At 31.0% G+C, this 16,992-nt stretch overlaps 1 protein-coding gene across 13 annotated transcripts in view; it reads left to right on the top strand.

Annotated features, from left to right (window-relative positions):
• LOC111043700 (palmitoyltransferase ZDHHC15) overlaps positions 1 to 14,514 on the top strand; it is a 31,666-nt gene extending 17,152 nt beyond the window's left edge. For 4 of the 13 annotated variants that reach the window (XM_022328721.2, XM_022328723.2, XM_022328720.2 and 1 more), the window contains 4 exons: positions 787 to 913; positions 3,942 to 4,022; positions 7,623 to 7,729; positions 10,197 to 14,514. In XM_022328721.2, coding sequence (XP_022184413.1) covers positions 787 to 913; positions 3,942 to 4,022; positions 7,623 to 7,729; positions 10,197 to 10,234 — 353 coding nt within the window. In that variant the 3' untranslated portion in view covers positions 10,235 to 14,514. Of the gene's footprint in view, positions 1 to 786; positions 914 to 3,941; positions 4,023 to 5,552; positions 5,728 to 7,622; positions 7,730 to 10,196 lie in introns of those variants that run through there. The other 9 variants (XM_039432210.1, XM_039432213.1, XM_022328725.2 and 6 more) reach the window with 3 other exon arrangements.
• Positions 14,515 to 16,992: the final 2,478 nt, after the last annotated feature.

Below are 16,992 nucleotides of genomic sequence, written 5' to 3'. Positions count from 1 at the left end.
ATTTTGGAGTTGGTCATAACTTGGAATTGAGTAATCAATTTTATTAAAATGAAATTTCACCAGGAAGTAAATCATACAGTGATTATTTAAAAATGAATAACAATCTATTCAACATCAATACATTATTTATTTATTCATTTGCACAAAATCGCTATTATCATTGAAATTATATTAGAAGAGAAACAAAAGTGAATACTGATACAAATTAATTATTGTTACAAATTAATTTAACTATTGATACAATATAATCATACAATATTGTAAACAAGAACGATAAATCAAGATAGTTATCAGATTTTGATGTTGATGGAACTCTAATCTATCCACACTTGTTGAGTTCCAAATTATATCATCCTAGTTTTACTTATTGTTCACTTTCTCTCTACACATATACTTGATAAAATATTTGTATGATACAGTAAAAGTAATAAAAAACTTATTCAAATGATAATTTTAACGTTTAAACTAATCGCTACAAACTCAAAATTAATTAAGAATGATTCAAAGAATCATTTTTTAAAATATAATGATTTAAATTTTGTAGAAGAGTGATCTCATCTAATTTCTAAATGATTCGTCATCAGTATAAATAGTCATTAGTAAATTATATCAATTTTACAATATTATTCTAAGTAGGATGATGATTTAAAACTTGGAATTATAATAATACGATTTTTGGAGTATTATGTAGTGTGGTTATTATTACAAATCATGATTTGAAATTTTGGAAACTTGATTGGTTTTTTTTTGGAAAATGAACTGGATTTTTTCCCTACAATATTGCAGAAGCGTTCAGAGCACCAATTTTTAGAACTGGAGAGGATAAAAATGGTTTCAACCTGGGGAGATATAACAACTTCCAAGAGGTTTTTGGAGATAATAGAACCTACTGGTTCCTCCCCATTTTCACAAGGTATGTTTCAATCTTTCATTACTTTGCCAATCAATACCAATACTGTACCAATTTATCATTACTTTAAATTTGAAAATAATACTGTTAGATGAAAATATTTATTATCTAGTTGATTTTCTACTGTATAATTTATTAATAGTGTTTCTTTTTACTCTCTATACAATATGATGCATCACTTGAAAATCATTCCAAAATACAAAATATTAAATATAAAATCATTCCAAAATATGTTGAGTCTATCAGAAAAGGTATTTCTACTACATAGTAGACTTTAGACCATGGTTTTGATAATACGATTTACATTGAATTTTTATAGTCCACGATATTCCAAAGCATATGGAGATGGTTGCTCAATTTATTTCCCATTCTATTTTATTTAGATGTAGGAACTATGCAGATAAATATATACTTTCAACGATTATCTATTGATTCAGAACAGACTACCTTTCTCGATGTTGAACTCTGTGAATTCCTGTGTTGCTTATGCTCTTCAACCAAAATTAGAAAAATAACATTCAAGTTCAGGAACTGGTTACGTTTTACAATAATAAACATAATCTTGTCTGAAAGTGGTATAAAGACCTCAATTTACAAAATACAATGAATGAGGTTAACCTCAATTTGATTCCCTTGATATTGAAACTCTACAACTAACGACTAAAATCCAATCAACTAGACTACTAATGATACTAGTATATCCTCCTCAACTCCAGATTGATTGTTTACTAGAAGCATTTCCCTGCTTACAAAATCAATATTATTTTCATTGTGATCTCTAAAATTCAATTTGAATTCGAAATACATTTCAATTGATTTCATTGGATGTAATCTAGGATTTGAATAACCGCAACTACTGCAAAATATTGTTTGAAACATCAGCATAATACACCACTGCTCTCGAAACAAAATAGATTTCTAAAGCATCTTGCTTTTTAAGGTCAATATTTCGGGGTTTCTAGAATTCAAACAGAAAATCACTCTTCAAGTCCAACTATGTATAATGAATTTTGTCTGTCAAATTCATAATAATTTATTTTAAATTTATAAAGTTACTATAAATTTTAGATACCTTAATATAAGGTTCTTCATAATAAATTCCGTTCCGGTGTTCCGGTAAGTTTAAATGAGGAAGCTTTTCACCGTAGAAGTTATTTATCACACAGCTTTAAATTATTCCAAAACTTCGAAACTTCTCATGTAAGGCAAATATTATACTGTTTTACTGTAACTGGATTCTTCATGCACATTATAACCTTATCACTCCACTGTAGAATATATATTTATATAGTCGATGAAGTTAAAAGTCTATATCCTGGCTACATAAAAAAGGTGAGTTACTATTTTTATCAAAGAAGGGATCAAAATGTTTCAGATTCCTTTCCTAGTATTCCAGTATCTTCCTCATCTGTTATCATGTAAAACTGATGATTTGATGAATGATTGTTGCACAGAAACTTTGTAACTTCCAGTTGCATGCTGTTGTACCTGCCAAATTTTCCCTTTTTGTATTTTTAAATAGATTGTTCCATGGATCACAATTGAGTTTTCTGCATTATATTTCGAATTTTCATGAATTGAAAATGAGTGAAATACAATATTCACAGTACACTCTTCTATGAAATTACTTATGCTGTTATGAAATGGTCCTATACTGTACAACAGTTTGATCTCTGTTGGAACTCGAGATTTATTTTAATTTGAAACCTTCCCCACATGTATAATTTTAGATTCTAAGCATGAGTTTCATCATTCATTTTGAATTACTATCGCGTAACTTCAATCTCATTTCAAATTTTTTTCATCAAGTTTTATTCTCCAAAGCCTGTTAATTTTCATAATGATTGAACATGTTTCATATATTTTTTACTCAAAACTATCACTTATTCAAATATTGCTAATGTAAGCAATCCAAATGTCATTTTAGAAACAATATGAATATTTCAATAATATATTTTTTTTATAATTGATACAATAGTGTCCACCTCATGAAACCTCGTCATCATCGCACCACTAATATCTGTATGAATATGAATTTCCTAAAATTCAAAATTAATGTCTCAATTATCCTCATGGTTCTTAATAATCCTCATGGTTCTTAATAATCAATTTTTGACATTCCTCTATTCCCTTATTGATAATAATACATTACAAATATGTGATGTGAGAACGCGCTTACATCCAAAACTGCTCCAATCTCTTCTTAAGCTATCAATGGAGAGGTTATGTCCATAGACTTATGTTAGTGATTAAATTCAAAATCCTCTGATGATAGATGATGTCCTCAGTATTTTGGTAAAATTTCATTTATTTTGATTTGTTAATCAATTATTGTCTTGTTAATTTTGATAAATTATTTATATCAAACATGGTAACCCATGTTTTTCACTGGGGAAAATTTTGTGCTGTAAAATGCAATCTCCTTATGTTCAGGAAGCATAAAAAATAGAATAATTATTTATTATTTTGTCAAAATTATGTGGATGATCTTCATTAGAGTTGAAAATTCCCAGCAAAGCAAAATGTGTCTAATTGGTCTTGAATCCGCAACCTTTCATTCATTAGTCGCGCGTGCTACTAATTAAGCTACGAAATCACTTGAGAAAGCTCTTTTTGATTTGGCTTCATAGTTAAATTATCTTCAAATCCCAAATTGGATACATTTGTTTTAATTATTAAATTATAATTAGTTGATTAATAACAATGAAAATAAGCCTATACCCATCCTCTTCACGTGAAATTGCAAGTTAATCAGTTCATTTGTTTATACTTGATAATGCTTCATTCGTAAATCTCCTATCCCGTACAATGTATAAGCCAATATTCCTTCTTCATTAATAGATTACTATTAAATATAATTTTTTATCAAACCCTTTCTCACGTTTTAATAGCTAATATTATTTCATTTTTTAAATATAATTTCATATTGTTTTCTTGTAATCATCCTACAAATAAAACCTGATAGAGCTCATTGGTAGAGGTGGCATCTTCTTCATGAATTTTCAGTTGTGGGTGGTATGGTTTGTTATAGCTTTGGAGATGGAGTGGTCTATCCAGTGAGATCGCTGCATCAGTCCACCCAACAGTACGACTCGGCAGGAGTTACGCAAAGGTAACAATTCATTCAATTACAAATGAAGTGCATTGAAAAGGTTACATCATCCTTTTTTCCCCAATCATACACCTACTACTATTTGTTAAGCTTTCACAATCATTATGCTTGTTATTGAAATGTCTATTGCACTACTTAAATGGTGAATTTACTGCACTTGATAGTTTATCAATGAATTCATTTTCAACTTTTGGGGAATGAGCATGAATTGCATGGGTTTTGTTTTTAATTGCAATTAATAATCTCATGATTTCTTTACTCTTCCAACGTAGGAAATATTATGTTTTTCGTTTCTTAGAATTGTATTTTGCTCCTAAATGAATTTCTGGACAAACGCCTCTTGGAAAATGGTATGGTTGGCAGGATTAATGCATAAATTAATAGCTTACAAATTTTTAGCATCAAGTAAATGTTCATGGAAATATAGGAGGAGGTTATCAGATTTAGATATAAGAGTACGCGTTCAATGCTTTCGTACGATGGCGTTAAATACATAATTTTAAAGGAACTACCGTAGGGGTAAATGAGTGATTAATAAGAGGTTATTGATAAAAATGCTGCTGAATCAATTTCTGGATCTATGAAACATTAAAGCTATCGATGGTCTATTGAGACTCACTCAATTCAATCAAGCAACAACTATTATAGTGGAAAACTCTATATTTCTCTCATTTGTTAAAACTTGATAATAGAATTCACAGTATTTTCATACCTTTTAATACTAATTTTGAACTCAATGAACCAAGAATATTATAAACAAGCATTTGTTCACATTACGGAAAACATGAACACCATGTTAGTATTCGATTTTCTTTTAATGTTAAGCTTGAAATTGTGATAAATAATTCAAACTATTTTTAATTATTTGTTCACGATATCTTTTAAATTTTGAAGTTTATGTAAATGATTGCAAAGGAGGCATCATGCTTTAACTTTGAACTAATTGAAAAGGTCCGCTATAATTATTGTAGTGAAACTCTTGAAGGGCCGTTTATACATTAAAAGCTTGAACTGAATTGAATCAACTGGTGTTTTAAACTCAAAATGAACCACATCATAACAAACGAGATTTAATATGGATTTAATCCATCATAAAATGAAATTTATTTCAAACTGGCACTGTGCAAACTGACAAAGTGTTTTTTGCACAGAGCCAGTTTAAACGATGATTCATTTTCAACTGGCTAGTCTCGTTTGTTATGGTGTGGTTCATCTCAATGTACCTTGAATACATTGCCTATTCAACTTTCCTTGGTTCATTTTGAGTTGAAGCCACCAGCTGATTGAATGCTATTACTGTGCAAACGGCCCTAAATAAGTTTACTTGACCTTGCTCCTGAACTCTCAATATCAATCGATCTCCAATACAGTAGAGAATTGATTACTAACAATATATTAAGGTTAATGCAGAGTTTGGAAAAGAAACTAATTAGTGTGCATTAAACTAATATTATGTTCATTTGCCAATTGTTCGAGCTTCTCTCTTGTTTGCCGTCTTTAGTTTTCTAAATTAATCTTCGAATTGCGCAGGAAGAACGAATTTTTTGACGACTAATTCAAAGAGGATGTTTCTGTTTGGTTACCGACAACCATAGAAGAGAATAACTAATGAAGACTGGTTTTCATAATCCAGAACTAGACGGGAAATCATGGATCGCAAGTTGATGTTTTATAAAGATAATAAAATACATTTTATAATATGTGATGCCAGTTTTATTTTCATGTTAATTGTGTTTAAAACTTGTTTCTCATCCATGAGAATTTAGTGCATTCAGTTCTCATCTATCCAAGTATTATAATATTTAAGAGAGGAAAATCAGACGGCGTTACCCAATACTTCTTGTTTTTGAAGAGTACATTGATCAAATTTAGGAATAAGCAGGTTTGGTAATTAGCCCAATTGTTAAATATTTATCATTTTGGAATTGTTTGGAAGACCACTGAATTTTCATTGAATGGTAACTGGTAATTTCGATTAGTCTTCCTTGTAACTTATTATTATTTTCCAAGAACTTAATACAAACCAATAACTGTCTTTCAACTTGAATAAATAAACAGGAATGATGGTAATAGTAAAAAAGTCTCACCTTTAATACGCAATTCTTTCTCTCATAGAATGTTCAGCGTATCTCTCCAGGTTGTAACATTACTCATCGGAAATGCAACAGATTATTCAAACAGGAATTCACAGAGATTCCAAATCAAATCGGCGATGTACGTCTTTATTTTGTGCGAATGATTTTCAGGTAGAATGCATACCAATTGTTCAATTTTGATCGACTTCCGTCATTCGCATTCATTTCTATGCCTCCTGGTCCTGAGCACTATCACTATTATAATCCTCGTTCCCGTTCACTATTACTTTCAATACTATAAGTTCCTGTTTACAATCGTCTCACTTTCTTTTATTGCCACTGAATCAATGTTTAAAAATTGTCCTATTCTACTAAAATACTATGAAAACAATGTGAACAATGAAACTATGAAACAATATGAAAAAAATGTGAAACAATGAAAATCTTGAGCTTGAATGCATTAAAAGTTGTTTACTGAGTCGAAACTGAATATAATATGTATTCAAGTTAGTCAAAATCAAGCATAAACTTACTTATTTAGTCTAAAATTTTCAATTAAACCTATGAACCCTTGAATTTCCGGGGACTTTCTTTGTAAATAAATTTATTAGATTACGTTCTTCCACCTTCTACTGTGTAAAACATATTCCGTCTCCCTGAGAAGAGTGTCAATCTGATGTGTTTCATTTTGTCCAAACACGCCACTAATCAAATAGATAAAAATCGCATCATTATTGATTATGCAAAAACATGAACCCCTGTTATTGAATAAATACCATTTTCCTCCATCATAATATATTTTTCGTCAGGAACTTATTCTACAATTCCATAATATTAATGTAAATATTATCGATTCTCTTAAATAATTACTCTAAATATATAATTATTAATCTTCATTAATGAGTCACTCAAAATCTTCCTGTTTTTGATAAAATCAATATTTCAAGACCATGCGTAGACCATGTCAGACAAGCATGGGAAACATGAGAGGTTTACAACAAATCTTAGAAAATATCAGTAAAAAAATCTATACTAAATATTAGGATCTACAGTATCAGCTTTGTAACACTTGACTCGTCAATCTCAAAATATCCAACAGTGTACAAGCACTCAGCAATAATAAATCTTTTAGAGCCCGCTTAAATTGGCTGTATAGCAGCTGCTTGAAATGGTCGGGAGTATGAATATACAATTTGACTTACATATAATATACATTTTTGTGGGATTTTGAATTTACAAATCAATTCATTCTTTTATCACCTTTTTTAGTTGAAACAGCTTTTCCAATAGGAATGTACTCGTAGTTCCTTTCCACACTGAATACTCAACTAATCCATTCAATCAACCTATTTTCTTTTGAGAACTCCTTTTCCAACAGAGTCTCTATTTCTCACTGAATCTCCAACCTAACCAATCCAATCATCCTTTTTTCTTTTGAAAACTCCTTTCCCCACAGAAATATAGTCGTTATTAATATTGAAGATTTCTATTTTTCGATAGCACTAAATGTGAAGATGTGTTGTAGTTTTGGGGATGGTGTGACATTCCCAGAAAGAATTCACGATGAGGACACTGAGTCACTGTTAGGAAGTCGACAGAGGTGGGCTGACGAGGACTCGCCCAGTCATGAAGGTATTCAGCAAGGGTTGCATGCATACAAAACCCCTTATATCCATTATTTTACACTCCCTGTAGGTATTTTTGCTGGTTGTCAACTACCTTTTGAATACTGTAAAGCTATTTTTGTGTTTTACAATGTGATACTTCAAGACCTCACGTTGATAGTTTATTTTTGTAATTTTCTGTATTTATTAAATAATTTTATTAGACTCAATAATTAAAACCTTTCTTTGACCAAACCTGTAGGTTGAAGAATTTGTTTTAAAACGTATCCACTAATGTATAGCCCCAGTATCTTTTCGTATAGAGCAACATTTTAGTATTCGTACAAACATTTTGTTTTTATAATATTGTACCTTGAATAAAAAAACCACTTCAGAGGAAGAATTTTATAAGATTATATACCAGTAGATATTTTTCCCATTCTTGAAAGGAAAACTTATCCAGTTTTTTATAGTCCCATAGATTTACATAAATATTCTATTATAATTCATAACAAATACGAAAGACAGTGAATACTATAATATAAAATAATAATTCATTTAAGAGATTAGATGGAGTATCATAGTATTATTTAATACATGGATATTCATTTTTGAACTGAAAATTGTAGAAGTGTAACATTACCTTATTTTTGACATTTCATCTAAATTTGAGATAATAATAACTTAATGCTTTTCCTTTTATTGCTTCCCCTATCATATGATCAATGATCTGGGACTCGAACCCACGACCAGGTAGTGCTAGCAGACAGAAGGGTGCAACGCCTTAGTCGTCTCTGCTAACCGGGTCTCCCAACAAGCATCACGTTGCCAAAATCAATATTTTTCAAATGCAAATTTGTGGGAAATGTATGACGCTGGGGCAACAGTTGGTTGACCTCCACAGGATGGCAGCTGAATATACACGGTTATGAATATTCAAACATGGGATAGGACTAGCCGACACATATTATGCTGATTGATTCTGAGCATTAGTCCTGCAAACACACCAGTTAACACATTTCTCCGTCAGTCAGCATCTGTTAGCATCAAGTCCTAGAATCGTCTTCAGAATCACCTAAACCGATGTGAATTCTATTGAAATATATCAGGACTGAGAGCTGTAAATTTTGGTGTGGTTTCTATGAATTGATAACAGAATCTTTGTTGAAATGATCCATTTGGGAAACTGCAGTGAATCGCAAACCAACAGAATTAAAAACAAACTATTTTGTTGTTTCAAACACTGACATGCAATCAATAATTGATTGCATTGATAATACATCGCAGTTCGGAATGGATCTCAGTTCTGTCGGCAATGAACATGTTGATGAACAAGCAAAAACTTGACTGGCTACTAATAATATGCATGTTGGACAATTTTCAATCGCTAAATTCCTAACAACCACTAGAAAGCTTGATTCCACTAATTTATTGCTCTGGTACTGGTATAATTTTAATCCAAATTATAGACATTGGTGATTGTGTGCAATATTATATTACTTGCAAAAATATTCAGCGTAGAGAATATTGTTAGACCTGCATTGGCTTTGTGTTAATTGTTTTATAATTTTTCCGTTTAGCTTCTTTATGTTTGAGATTCATCAATCTCTTTTCTTCAGATTGAAGACATGAACTTATTACGTAATAAGTATATATTACGTAATTAATAGAATAGAATAAATTTACTTAACTTTCCTGCTCTTGTAGTTTTTTCTGGCCACAAGACAACTGTAAAGAACATTCACAGCGTTCCGATACGACTCATGTCCGATATTTGTGTGGGTGGTAGGACGGAAATGTGTGGCATGCAGCATTCTAGGCCTTTTATCACGAGTGTTTGGATCGTAACGCTGCATGACAAATGTGGCCCCGGGCTATTACATAAAATACGGTGACTTGGATCTTGACGAGTCATTCAGCAAAATGATCACTACACTTAACAGTGAGAGGATACTGTTCTACTCTAAATTCACTTTTTAAATGAATTTTTCTTTTATATTGTTTTATAATATCTATATTTTTGTATAATATGTATATTTCCTATATAGTGAACTAAAGTGTTTTGAATATCAAGTAGATTACTTTGGATTTGCAGAAAAATTGATTTAATGATAATGATATTAAATTTCTGTAACAGTCAATAGCAATTGTTATTATTCAATAAGCATCATTTTGATATTCAAGCTATTTCTTGTCAATTACTTGTGTCATTTCTTATCTCAAGTCTCCAAATTCTTGTTTCAAACTAATTATTATTACTGAGTCTGAAAATAATCCCATTGTACCCTTTTAAAAAAAAAACTTTTTCATATAAAATAAGAAAACAACTAGTTTTGGTTGTTCAATCCATTTTCAAGCTTTTTGGATTATTTTCTTACTTAACAAATTAATTAGCCCTAATGAAAATAATAAGTTATTAGAAAATATATGTAACTATTTCTTATTTAATTAGTATTTGTCATTTACTCTTAATAATGCTCATTTATATTTTACAGTGACCCATTCGCTTATAAGGGAGGCAGCTCCAGTCTGATGGAAGTTATATAAATGAATTAAGTTTGATAAATGATTTATCAAATGTTGTGACTTCTCGTATTGGAACTTGAGACTTTATTCACATATGCTTCTCAAAAACAATGGCGCATTAACAGACAATTAGCTACACATTTAAAGGAAACCATTCAACTCTGAAGTGATTGGTTATGTGAGTTGCATGCACTATGGAAATCTGCCCAAGCCACGTTTAACAAGGAAACAAACTTTTCTTAGTTCCTTAGAATATTATAATAATGTATTGTTAATTCGTCTAGTTTTCTAGAAAACATATATTTTCTGCAGTTGTGTATAATTGTTGCTTCATCAATTTAATGTATGATTTATCGTTCATAAGAGTATTTGCTAATAATTTTGTGAAAAGACTCAATAATGGAGTTTATATATTGATTTCAATAATACTGTAATACCTACATTTGAAAATTTGTATGGGCTTCAACCTTTCAGTTATAAATTTTGTATTGAAATCAAACTCATGAATTAGAAACTAATTGAGCCAAGAACACAGATACTACCAATTTAATATCAAATGAAATTGAGATACACCAAAATTGGAGATTCCCATAAATTATTCTCCAGTCTTCCTGTCCTTTTTTATATCAATCGTTCGAATTCCCCAGCAAAATCTTTGGATCCCTTCACAATCCCTTTTTTAACTTTCACTTTAGTAGAAAATACAGTTTTTCATTTTGTCATTGTGAGTATATTCCATTACATTCAATACGTTTTTATACCGTACTGTATTTAACAAGGTTGCTATTTTCCATCTAAATGTAAATGGTATTTTTGTTAGTAACCGCATATAAATGATTAATGTGTATAGTAAGAAATGAATTACTTTGCCTTAATTTTTTAAATATAATATGAAAGTTTTATAATAATTTGTAGATAAGTCGATTGTTGTTGTATGCGTTAGATAAAACTTATTTCTCCCAGTTATTGTCATTCATTTAATTCAACTTGGAAATTGTGTTCTGATTCATTCATTCTCAAATTTTATTATGATACATTTTGAATTAATCACAAGGTGTACCAAGTTATCTGTGGTAGTATATGATAATTTATAAACGAAGTTAATTTTTAAGGTATTAATACCTTTATGATAATTTAAAATCTCCACTTGAAACCCCTTACATTGACTATGGATTGTTTACCACATCTTTTATTGCGTTGCTCAATTTGTTTTTTCATGATAAGGCGAGAAAATAATTATTTCAGTTCCCATGTAGAGATTCTTTGAAAGTCAACTTCCATTTTGCTCCTAACGGGAAACTCCTAGATTTTGGGTTTAGTAAATATTTTTGATCACTGTGCATAAATGAGTGGTTATCATGAACACGGATCATGCTACTACACCCGGATTACTGAGGATCATTTTCGAACAATTCCACGATATCATATTAGCTTCTCAACACTCCTACATCGGGCATGAATCTGCAATTGTGGCAAGTCCGTGAAGGGGGAGTAAGCAAGAGCGCTCTGTAACTTGTTATGTTTAAAGGTGCGAACAGAAGGTGTAAGTCGCGGTAAATATCGATGCTACTAAACAGCTATGCAATGATAAAAAACATTCGAAATCATTGATATAGATTATACTGGATATACAGGAACGCTAGCGAGATGAAATCTACATGAAGAAATTTAAATGGACATAACCTACATAGTATTTGGACGATTTGAGACAAAATTAAGAATTTGAAGAAGTTTTGGGCAGAGCCTGTTTCTCTTTTCCGACTATTGTATTGTTTGCTCTATCCAATCAATAAATAGATAAATATAGACCTGACCGCACTGTTCGTACCCTCAGAGTACATGACGCTTCACTCCCTCTGGCCACGAGGCCTCAACAATATTATAGATTTATTCCGTTTGAAATATTGATGTATGAGATTCTTTTGTATGGCCTGAATCTGAGAGGCCTCAAGACGAGTGTACGCAGGGTCCTTTCTCTGTGAAAGGGACAATGTACACAGGTCTTGGGGCCTCGCCTCAATTATACATGCACACTATTTGAATCTCATACGCCATTCTCTTCATATAACACTGAAGCTATATGATTTCACGTGGCCTTCATGCTGGTGTAAGGGAAGCGTGCCGAAGGTACCTCCTCACAGTGATTCAGAGCGCTCTTTCTCAATTGTGATCTTTCTCCATGGCATCGGCAGACTAAGGGCCATATGCCAACACTACGTTCAGAGCTAAACCACGTTTACTTGTAGATATGGTTGCATTTATCATAATGTGTTTCTTACGGGGTTTGAACGAACAACTGACATTTTTCCGTTTAAACCGAGTATCTGCATACGGACCTTTTACACTCAGTCCCGGTTCAAGAATGCTTTGAAATGTCATCTCTTGGTTTTGTTCCAAAATGATAATCAACAAGCAGGGTCTATTTCATGACTAACGCTCATTGGTGTCAGAGACTATAATATTTAACGGATTCTTTTCTCTATGTTGGTAATCAGTTATAAATTATACTTTATGAAGTTTAAAACATTGAGTTGCCAGGAAGGCGCAACATGAACGTCCACTTCTGGAGAGTGACACAAATTTTCAACGTGTGAACAAAAGTTATTGTGTCTCAATACACCATTAAAAGCAAACTGAACAGTTTCATTAAGCAAACAAAACCAATGAATTATATTATTTGTATTAAAGGTATTGTTATTGATATGATCATCATCATTATCGATGATATGATAACGATTAAAAATTATCAATGAATTCAAATCAAGAAAATATTTTTTTAAATAAACAATTTTTTTTTAATTTGCCGAAATTTGTATAAGTATTAGTCTATTTGTCAAAATATTAACTTCTATTTCATATCGATAACTCGTATTATCATGACATTAGTAAAGAATATTCAAATTTGCCTGAGTCCTATCAATTTTCACAGTATGATAGGTCTATTTCATTCTAGTGAATCTACTTTTCTCGACAATCAAGAAATAATAATGACTTGATCAATTTTTGTTGATCAATTTTATTGTTCTTCAGCTAATTTATTTTTTATAAGAAAAAGTTTTGTTCAGCAACTCATAAAAAATTAAAAATAAATATCGCAATGTGTCTTGTACTTATGAATTCAGTGGAAATAATATTTTTATATTATTAGTTCAATGTAGATGTTGAGATGTCAGATAAATGAATAATTTCTAACTGAAGTAATTTAACTTTTCATCGACAGAAAGCTTTGTCCATTGATAGCCTTCCCTAATAGCTTATATAGTGTGCTAGTTATCCGATTTTTGTAAGCTAAAAGTGAATTTGGCTTTTTTAAACTAAAGTGAAAGTGAATTCATCTATTTCAGAGTTTTTTTAGAATCTTTATTTTTCAGAGGAATGGTGATACCTCTCATTTTATACTGTTATTATAACCTTATTATCAATAAGTTACTGGTAACTTATGACAGTATAGATATTAGAAATATTGATCATAACATTTTATTTTATTTCATTTTTGAATGAAATTGAGAGTAGAGGAAAGTAATGGATGTAGTGATATATTAATAACCAATGTACCTAACTAGAATGTATTGCTAGGTAAATTGGTAATAACCATAAAACTATTGAAGATTCCATCAAATTATGAAAAACAAAATTATGGAATATGCCGTATATTGATTGAATATCATGAGTTTTCATTATTTGAAATGAATTAAAAACCCTTTAGTGCCGTACTTAACATGATATTCATTCAAATATATTTTGCATGAATAAAATCGACAATACAAACTAGATGACTGATAGATTAATTGATAGCTTCTATTATTTTCGTCTTGAAACGTTGCTTTGTCTAGCACAGACAGTATCTATCTATAATTTTTGGATCATCACATTATTTTATTGGTATTAATGTGATTTTCTATAAAGCGAATGGTCGGTTGTAATAAAATTGATTTTGCTTTAATATAGCCTATTGTAGAGTTGTTGAATTTTGATTTGTTAAAGCTAATTTTTTCATGAATTGAAAAACAAACATCTGTGTAAATGAATTATTTCGAATCGTTTGGAACTGCTTCATAGTTCAACTATTGTTTCTATACTTATCAAGCGAATATTTAATTTTATTATCCTTGTCGAGTGTAATCGTGTTAGTTTGTTCTACTTCATTCCACCTGTATAAATCATTCAACATTTTCTACTTATTTTGAGTGATTGATCACAACTTCTTTAGCAATATAAAGTTTTATTTTTTATCAGTCTTCTTTCTTAAATCTTGCAACGAAATCTTCAATAAAATGTGAACTAATATTTATTTCTTTTCTCATTTCCCCCAAAATCTTTTTTCTCCAGCCATTATGATAAGAAGATTTCGTGATAACCGGGAGCTATTCCAAAGGATCAGCAGCACTGGGGAAATAAATTGGAGAGGCAATAGAACTTTTCGAATCTGAAATATTCCAGAACTTCTCGCTCTGTGTAATGGAATAACTCTGTGAGAACTTTTACTTATTCCTCCATTGAAAGTTATTTTAGTCGTTCCTCTTCTTAGTAAGTTGAAGAGAGAATTGTTTCAGAAGTTGGAGGCGGCATACCTTCTCCATAATAATAATAGTTCACGAATTGAAATTCTTCTTGAAATTTGAAATATTCGTTGCATTCTCATCGTGCATGAAACTATAACTGTAAATTTTATATTTTACACTATAAATATGGCTTCCATTTTAAAACCTTTCTTGCTTAGAAGTAGTACGGTAACGATCTTATACCGGTAAGCGGTAGCCGATTCCATTCAAATCATTGCGGCTTTACTTCATGTTCGGAATGTAACATTGTAAATCATCAGAAATTAATACTGAAATCTTTTAATTAACTCCAATTTAAAATTGTCTTAGTGAGATTCATTTATAGTAAACCTATAAAAAGCCAAGGAATTGGATGAGATATTAAAAATCCTCCAATTTTGGAAAAGATTCCAGAGTATAGGCAGAACAATTTATTCTATTTTCCAAACTAATAAGTTGAAAAATTGTACCATATTGACATGGCATTGATAATCAGTAGGAATTACTTCTATCTTAAAAGAGAAATCAATTGATTGATTGATGGAAAAAGTCTTATAGTTTGTGTAAAATAAGTTGACTTGGTCCTCTATCCGAAGAAATTACAGGGTTGCCAAATCGTGTAAAATTGCAACTTTCTCAAATTTCCAATTCAACGTAAGAATTGGATGTAGAATATCATCCCCGATATCCTAGTAGGACTAGAAAAGCTTCAGGATTGAAGGATTAAAAGGATATTCAACTTTTATGATAAAATTGGAAACATCGCGAAGATTTGTTTTTCTTTTGAATATAACTTCTCTCAGAATCATGGGGCGTCGTAATACGTAATAATTTCATATCAAATTAACGGGGAGAATGTCTTCTTTCTATTGGTGTCCGGATATTTTTATCCGACTTATAGTTATTAATTATTATGTTTGTCAATGTCGAGACATTTGGAGCAGAAAACGTGAAATTTTCGACATGCTAGAAACTTTTTTGTTTCAAAAGATAAGTAGGTGGTGAAAACGAGAAAGTTTCTCACAAATAATTGTAATTATTTCTCCAATTGTCATAAGTAGTCGGAAGATCGTATTTTGGTCTCTAATGAATTGTAAGTTATAAGAGCGGCTGCATGGTATGCATTGTGTACCTACCAAATTGTATGCTGAAGGCTGGCATTTTACAAGATTATTTGACTGAATTATTTCAATCGCAAGCAGCTAATTGCCTCAAGAAAGGCTGTAATGAAACACCGCTTGGATTATTCGAGGGGAGGATGTCATTTTCACTATTTAATATCGGGGACCGAGCTTCACTCGTTATTTTTATTCATTGATGAACAGAACACAATTCTCTAAAATGGTCGTGTTTATATTTTACAGCTGGCTATATGTCATCTTATGAATTTCGGGGATGCGATATTTTGATTTTTCACATACTCACTCGCTCACTCACTTTTTTACTATCCACAGCTGTTTCAGCCAAGGATAAATTTTCCTTTTAATGTTGTTCAGCGAGTTTTCCCATGGATGAGACCTAGTGCAATCGAATTTTTATATCATAATGAACCTACTATGTTCCAAATTTCGTGAAAGTCGTTTCGAGATCTGTTGAACATAAATAACCGAATATAAATATAAAAATACAGAAATTGCTCGCTTAATATAATAGGTTAATCATGTGACTTGCAGTTGCTGAATTTTTCAATCGTTCTGAATTTTGTTTTTGTTGATCCCAGCTATTGATAGCATATGGTGGCACACCATTCACCCGCTATCCTTGACTTTGAAATCCCTGAGAGGCCAAAATACAATCTTCCGACTACTTTTTTTGACAACTGGAAAAATATTTGCGAGAAACTTTCTCGCTTTCACCACCTATTTATCTATTGAAACAAAAAAGTTTCTAGCATGTCGAAAATTTCATGTTTTCTGCTCCAAATGTCTCGACATTGACAAACATAATCATTAATTAGAGAATAACTATAAGTCGGATAAAAATTATCCGGACACCAATAGAAAGAAGACATTCTTCCCGTTAATTTGATATGAAATTATTACGCATTACGACGCCCCATGATTCTGAGAGAAGTGATACGGTATTCAAAAGAAAAACAAATCTTCGCAATGTTTCCAATTTTATCATAAAAGTTGAATTTTCTTTTTAATCCTTCAACCCTAAAGCTTTTTTAGTAGTACTACTAGAATATCGGGGATGATATTCTACTTCCAATTCTGATGTT

The sequence above is a fragment of the Nilaparvata lugens genome, chromosome 7 (assembly GCF_014356525.2).
Source record: "Nilaparvata lugens isolate BPH chromosome 7, ASM1435652v1, whole genome shotgun sequence".
Lineage (NCBI taxonomy): Eukaryota > Metazoa > Arthropoda > Insecta > Hemiptera > Delphacidae > Nilaparvata > Nilaparvata lugens.
The sequence above is the reverse complement of the archived record's forward strand: the minus strand, read 5'-3'. Positions and strand labels throughout refer to the sequence as shown.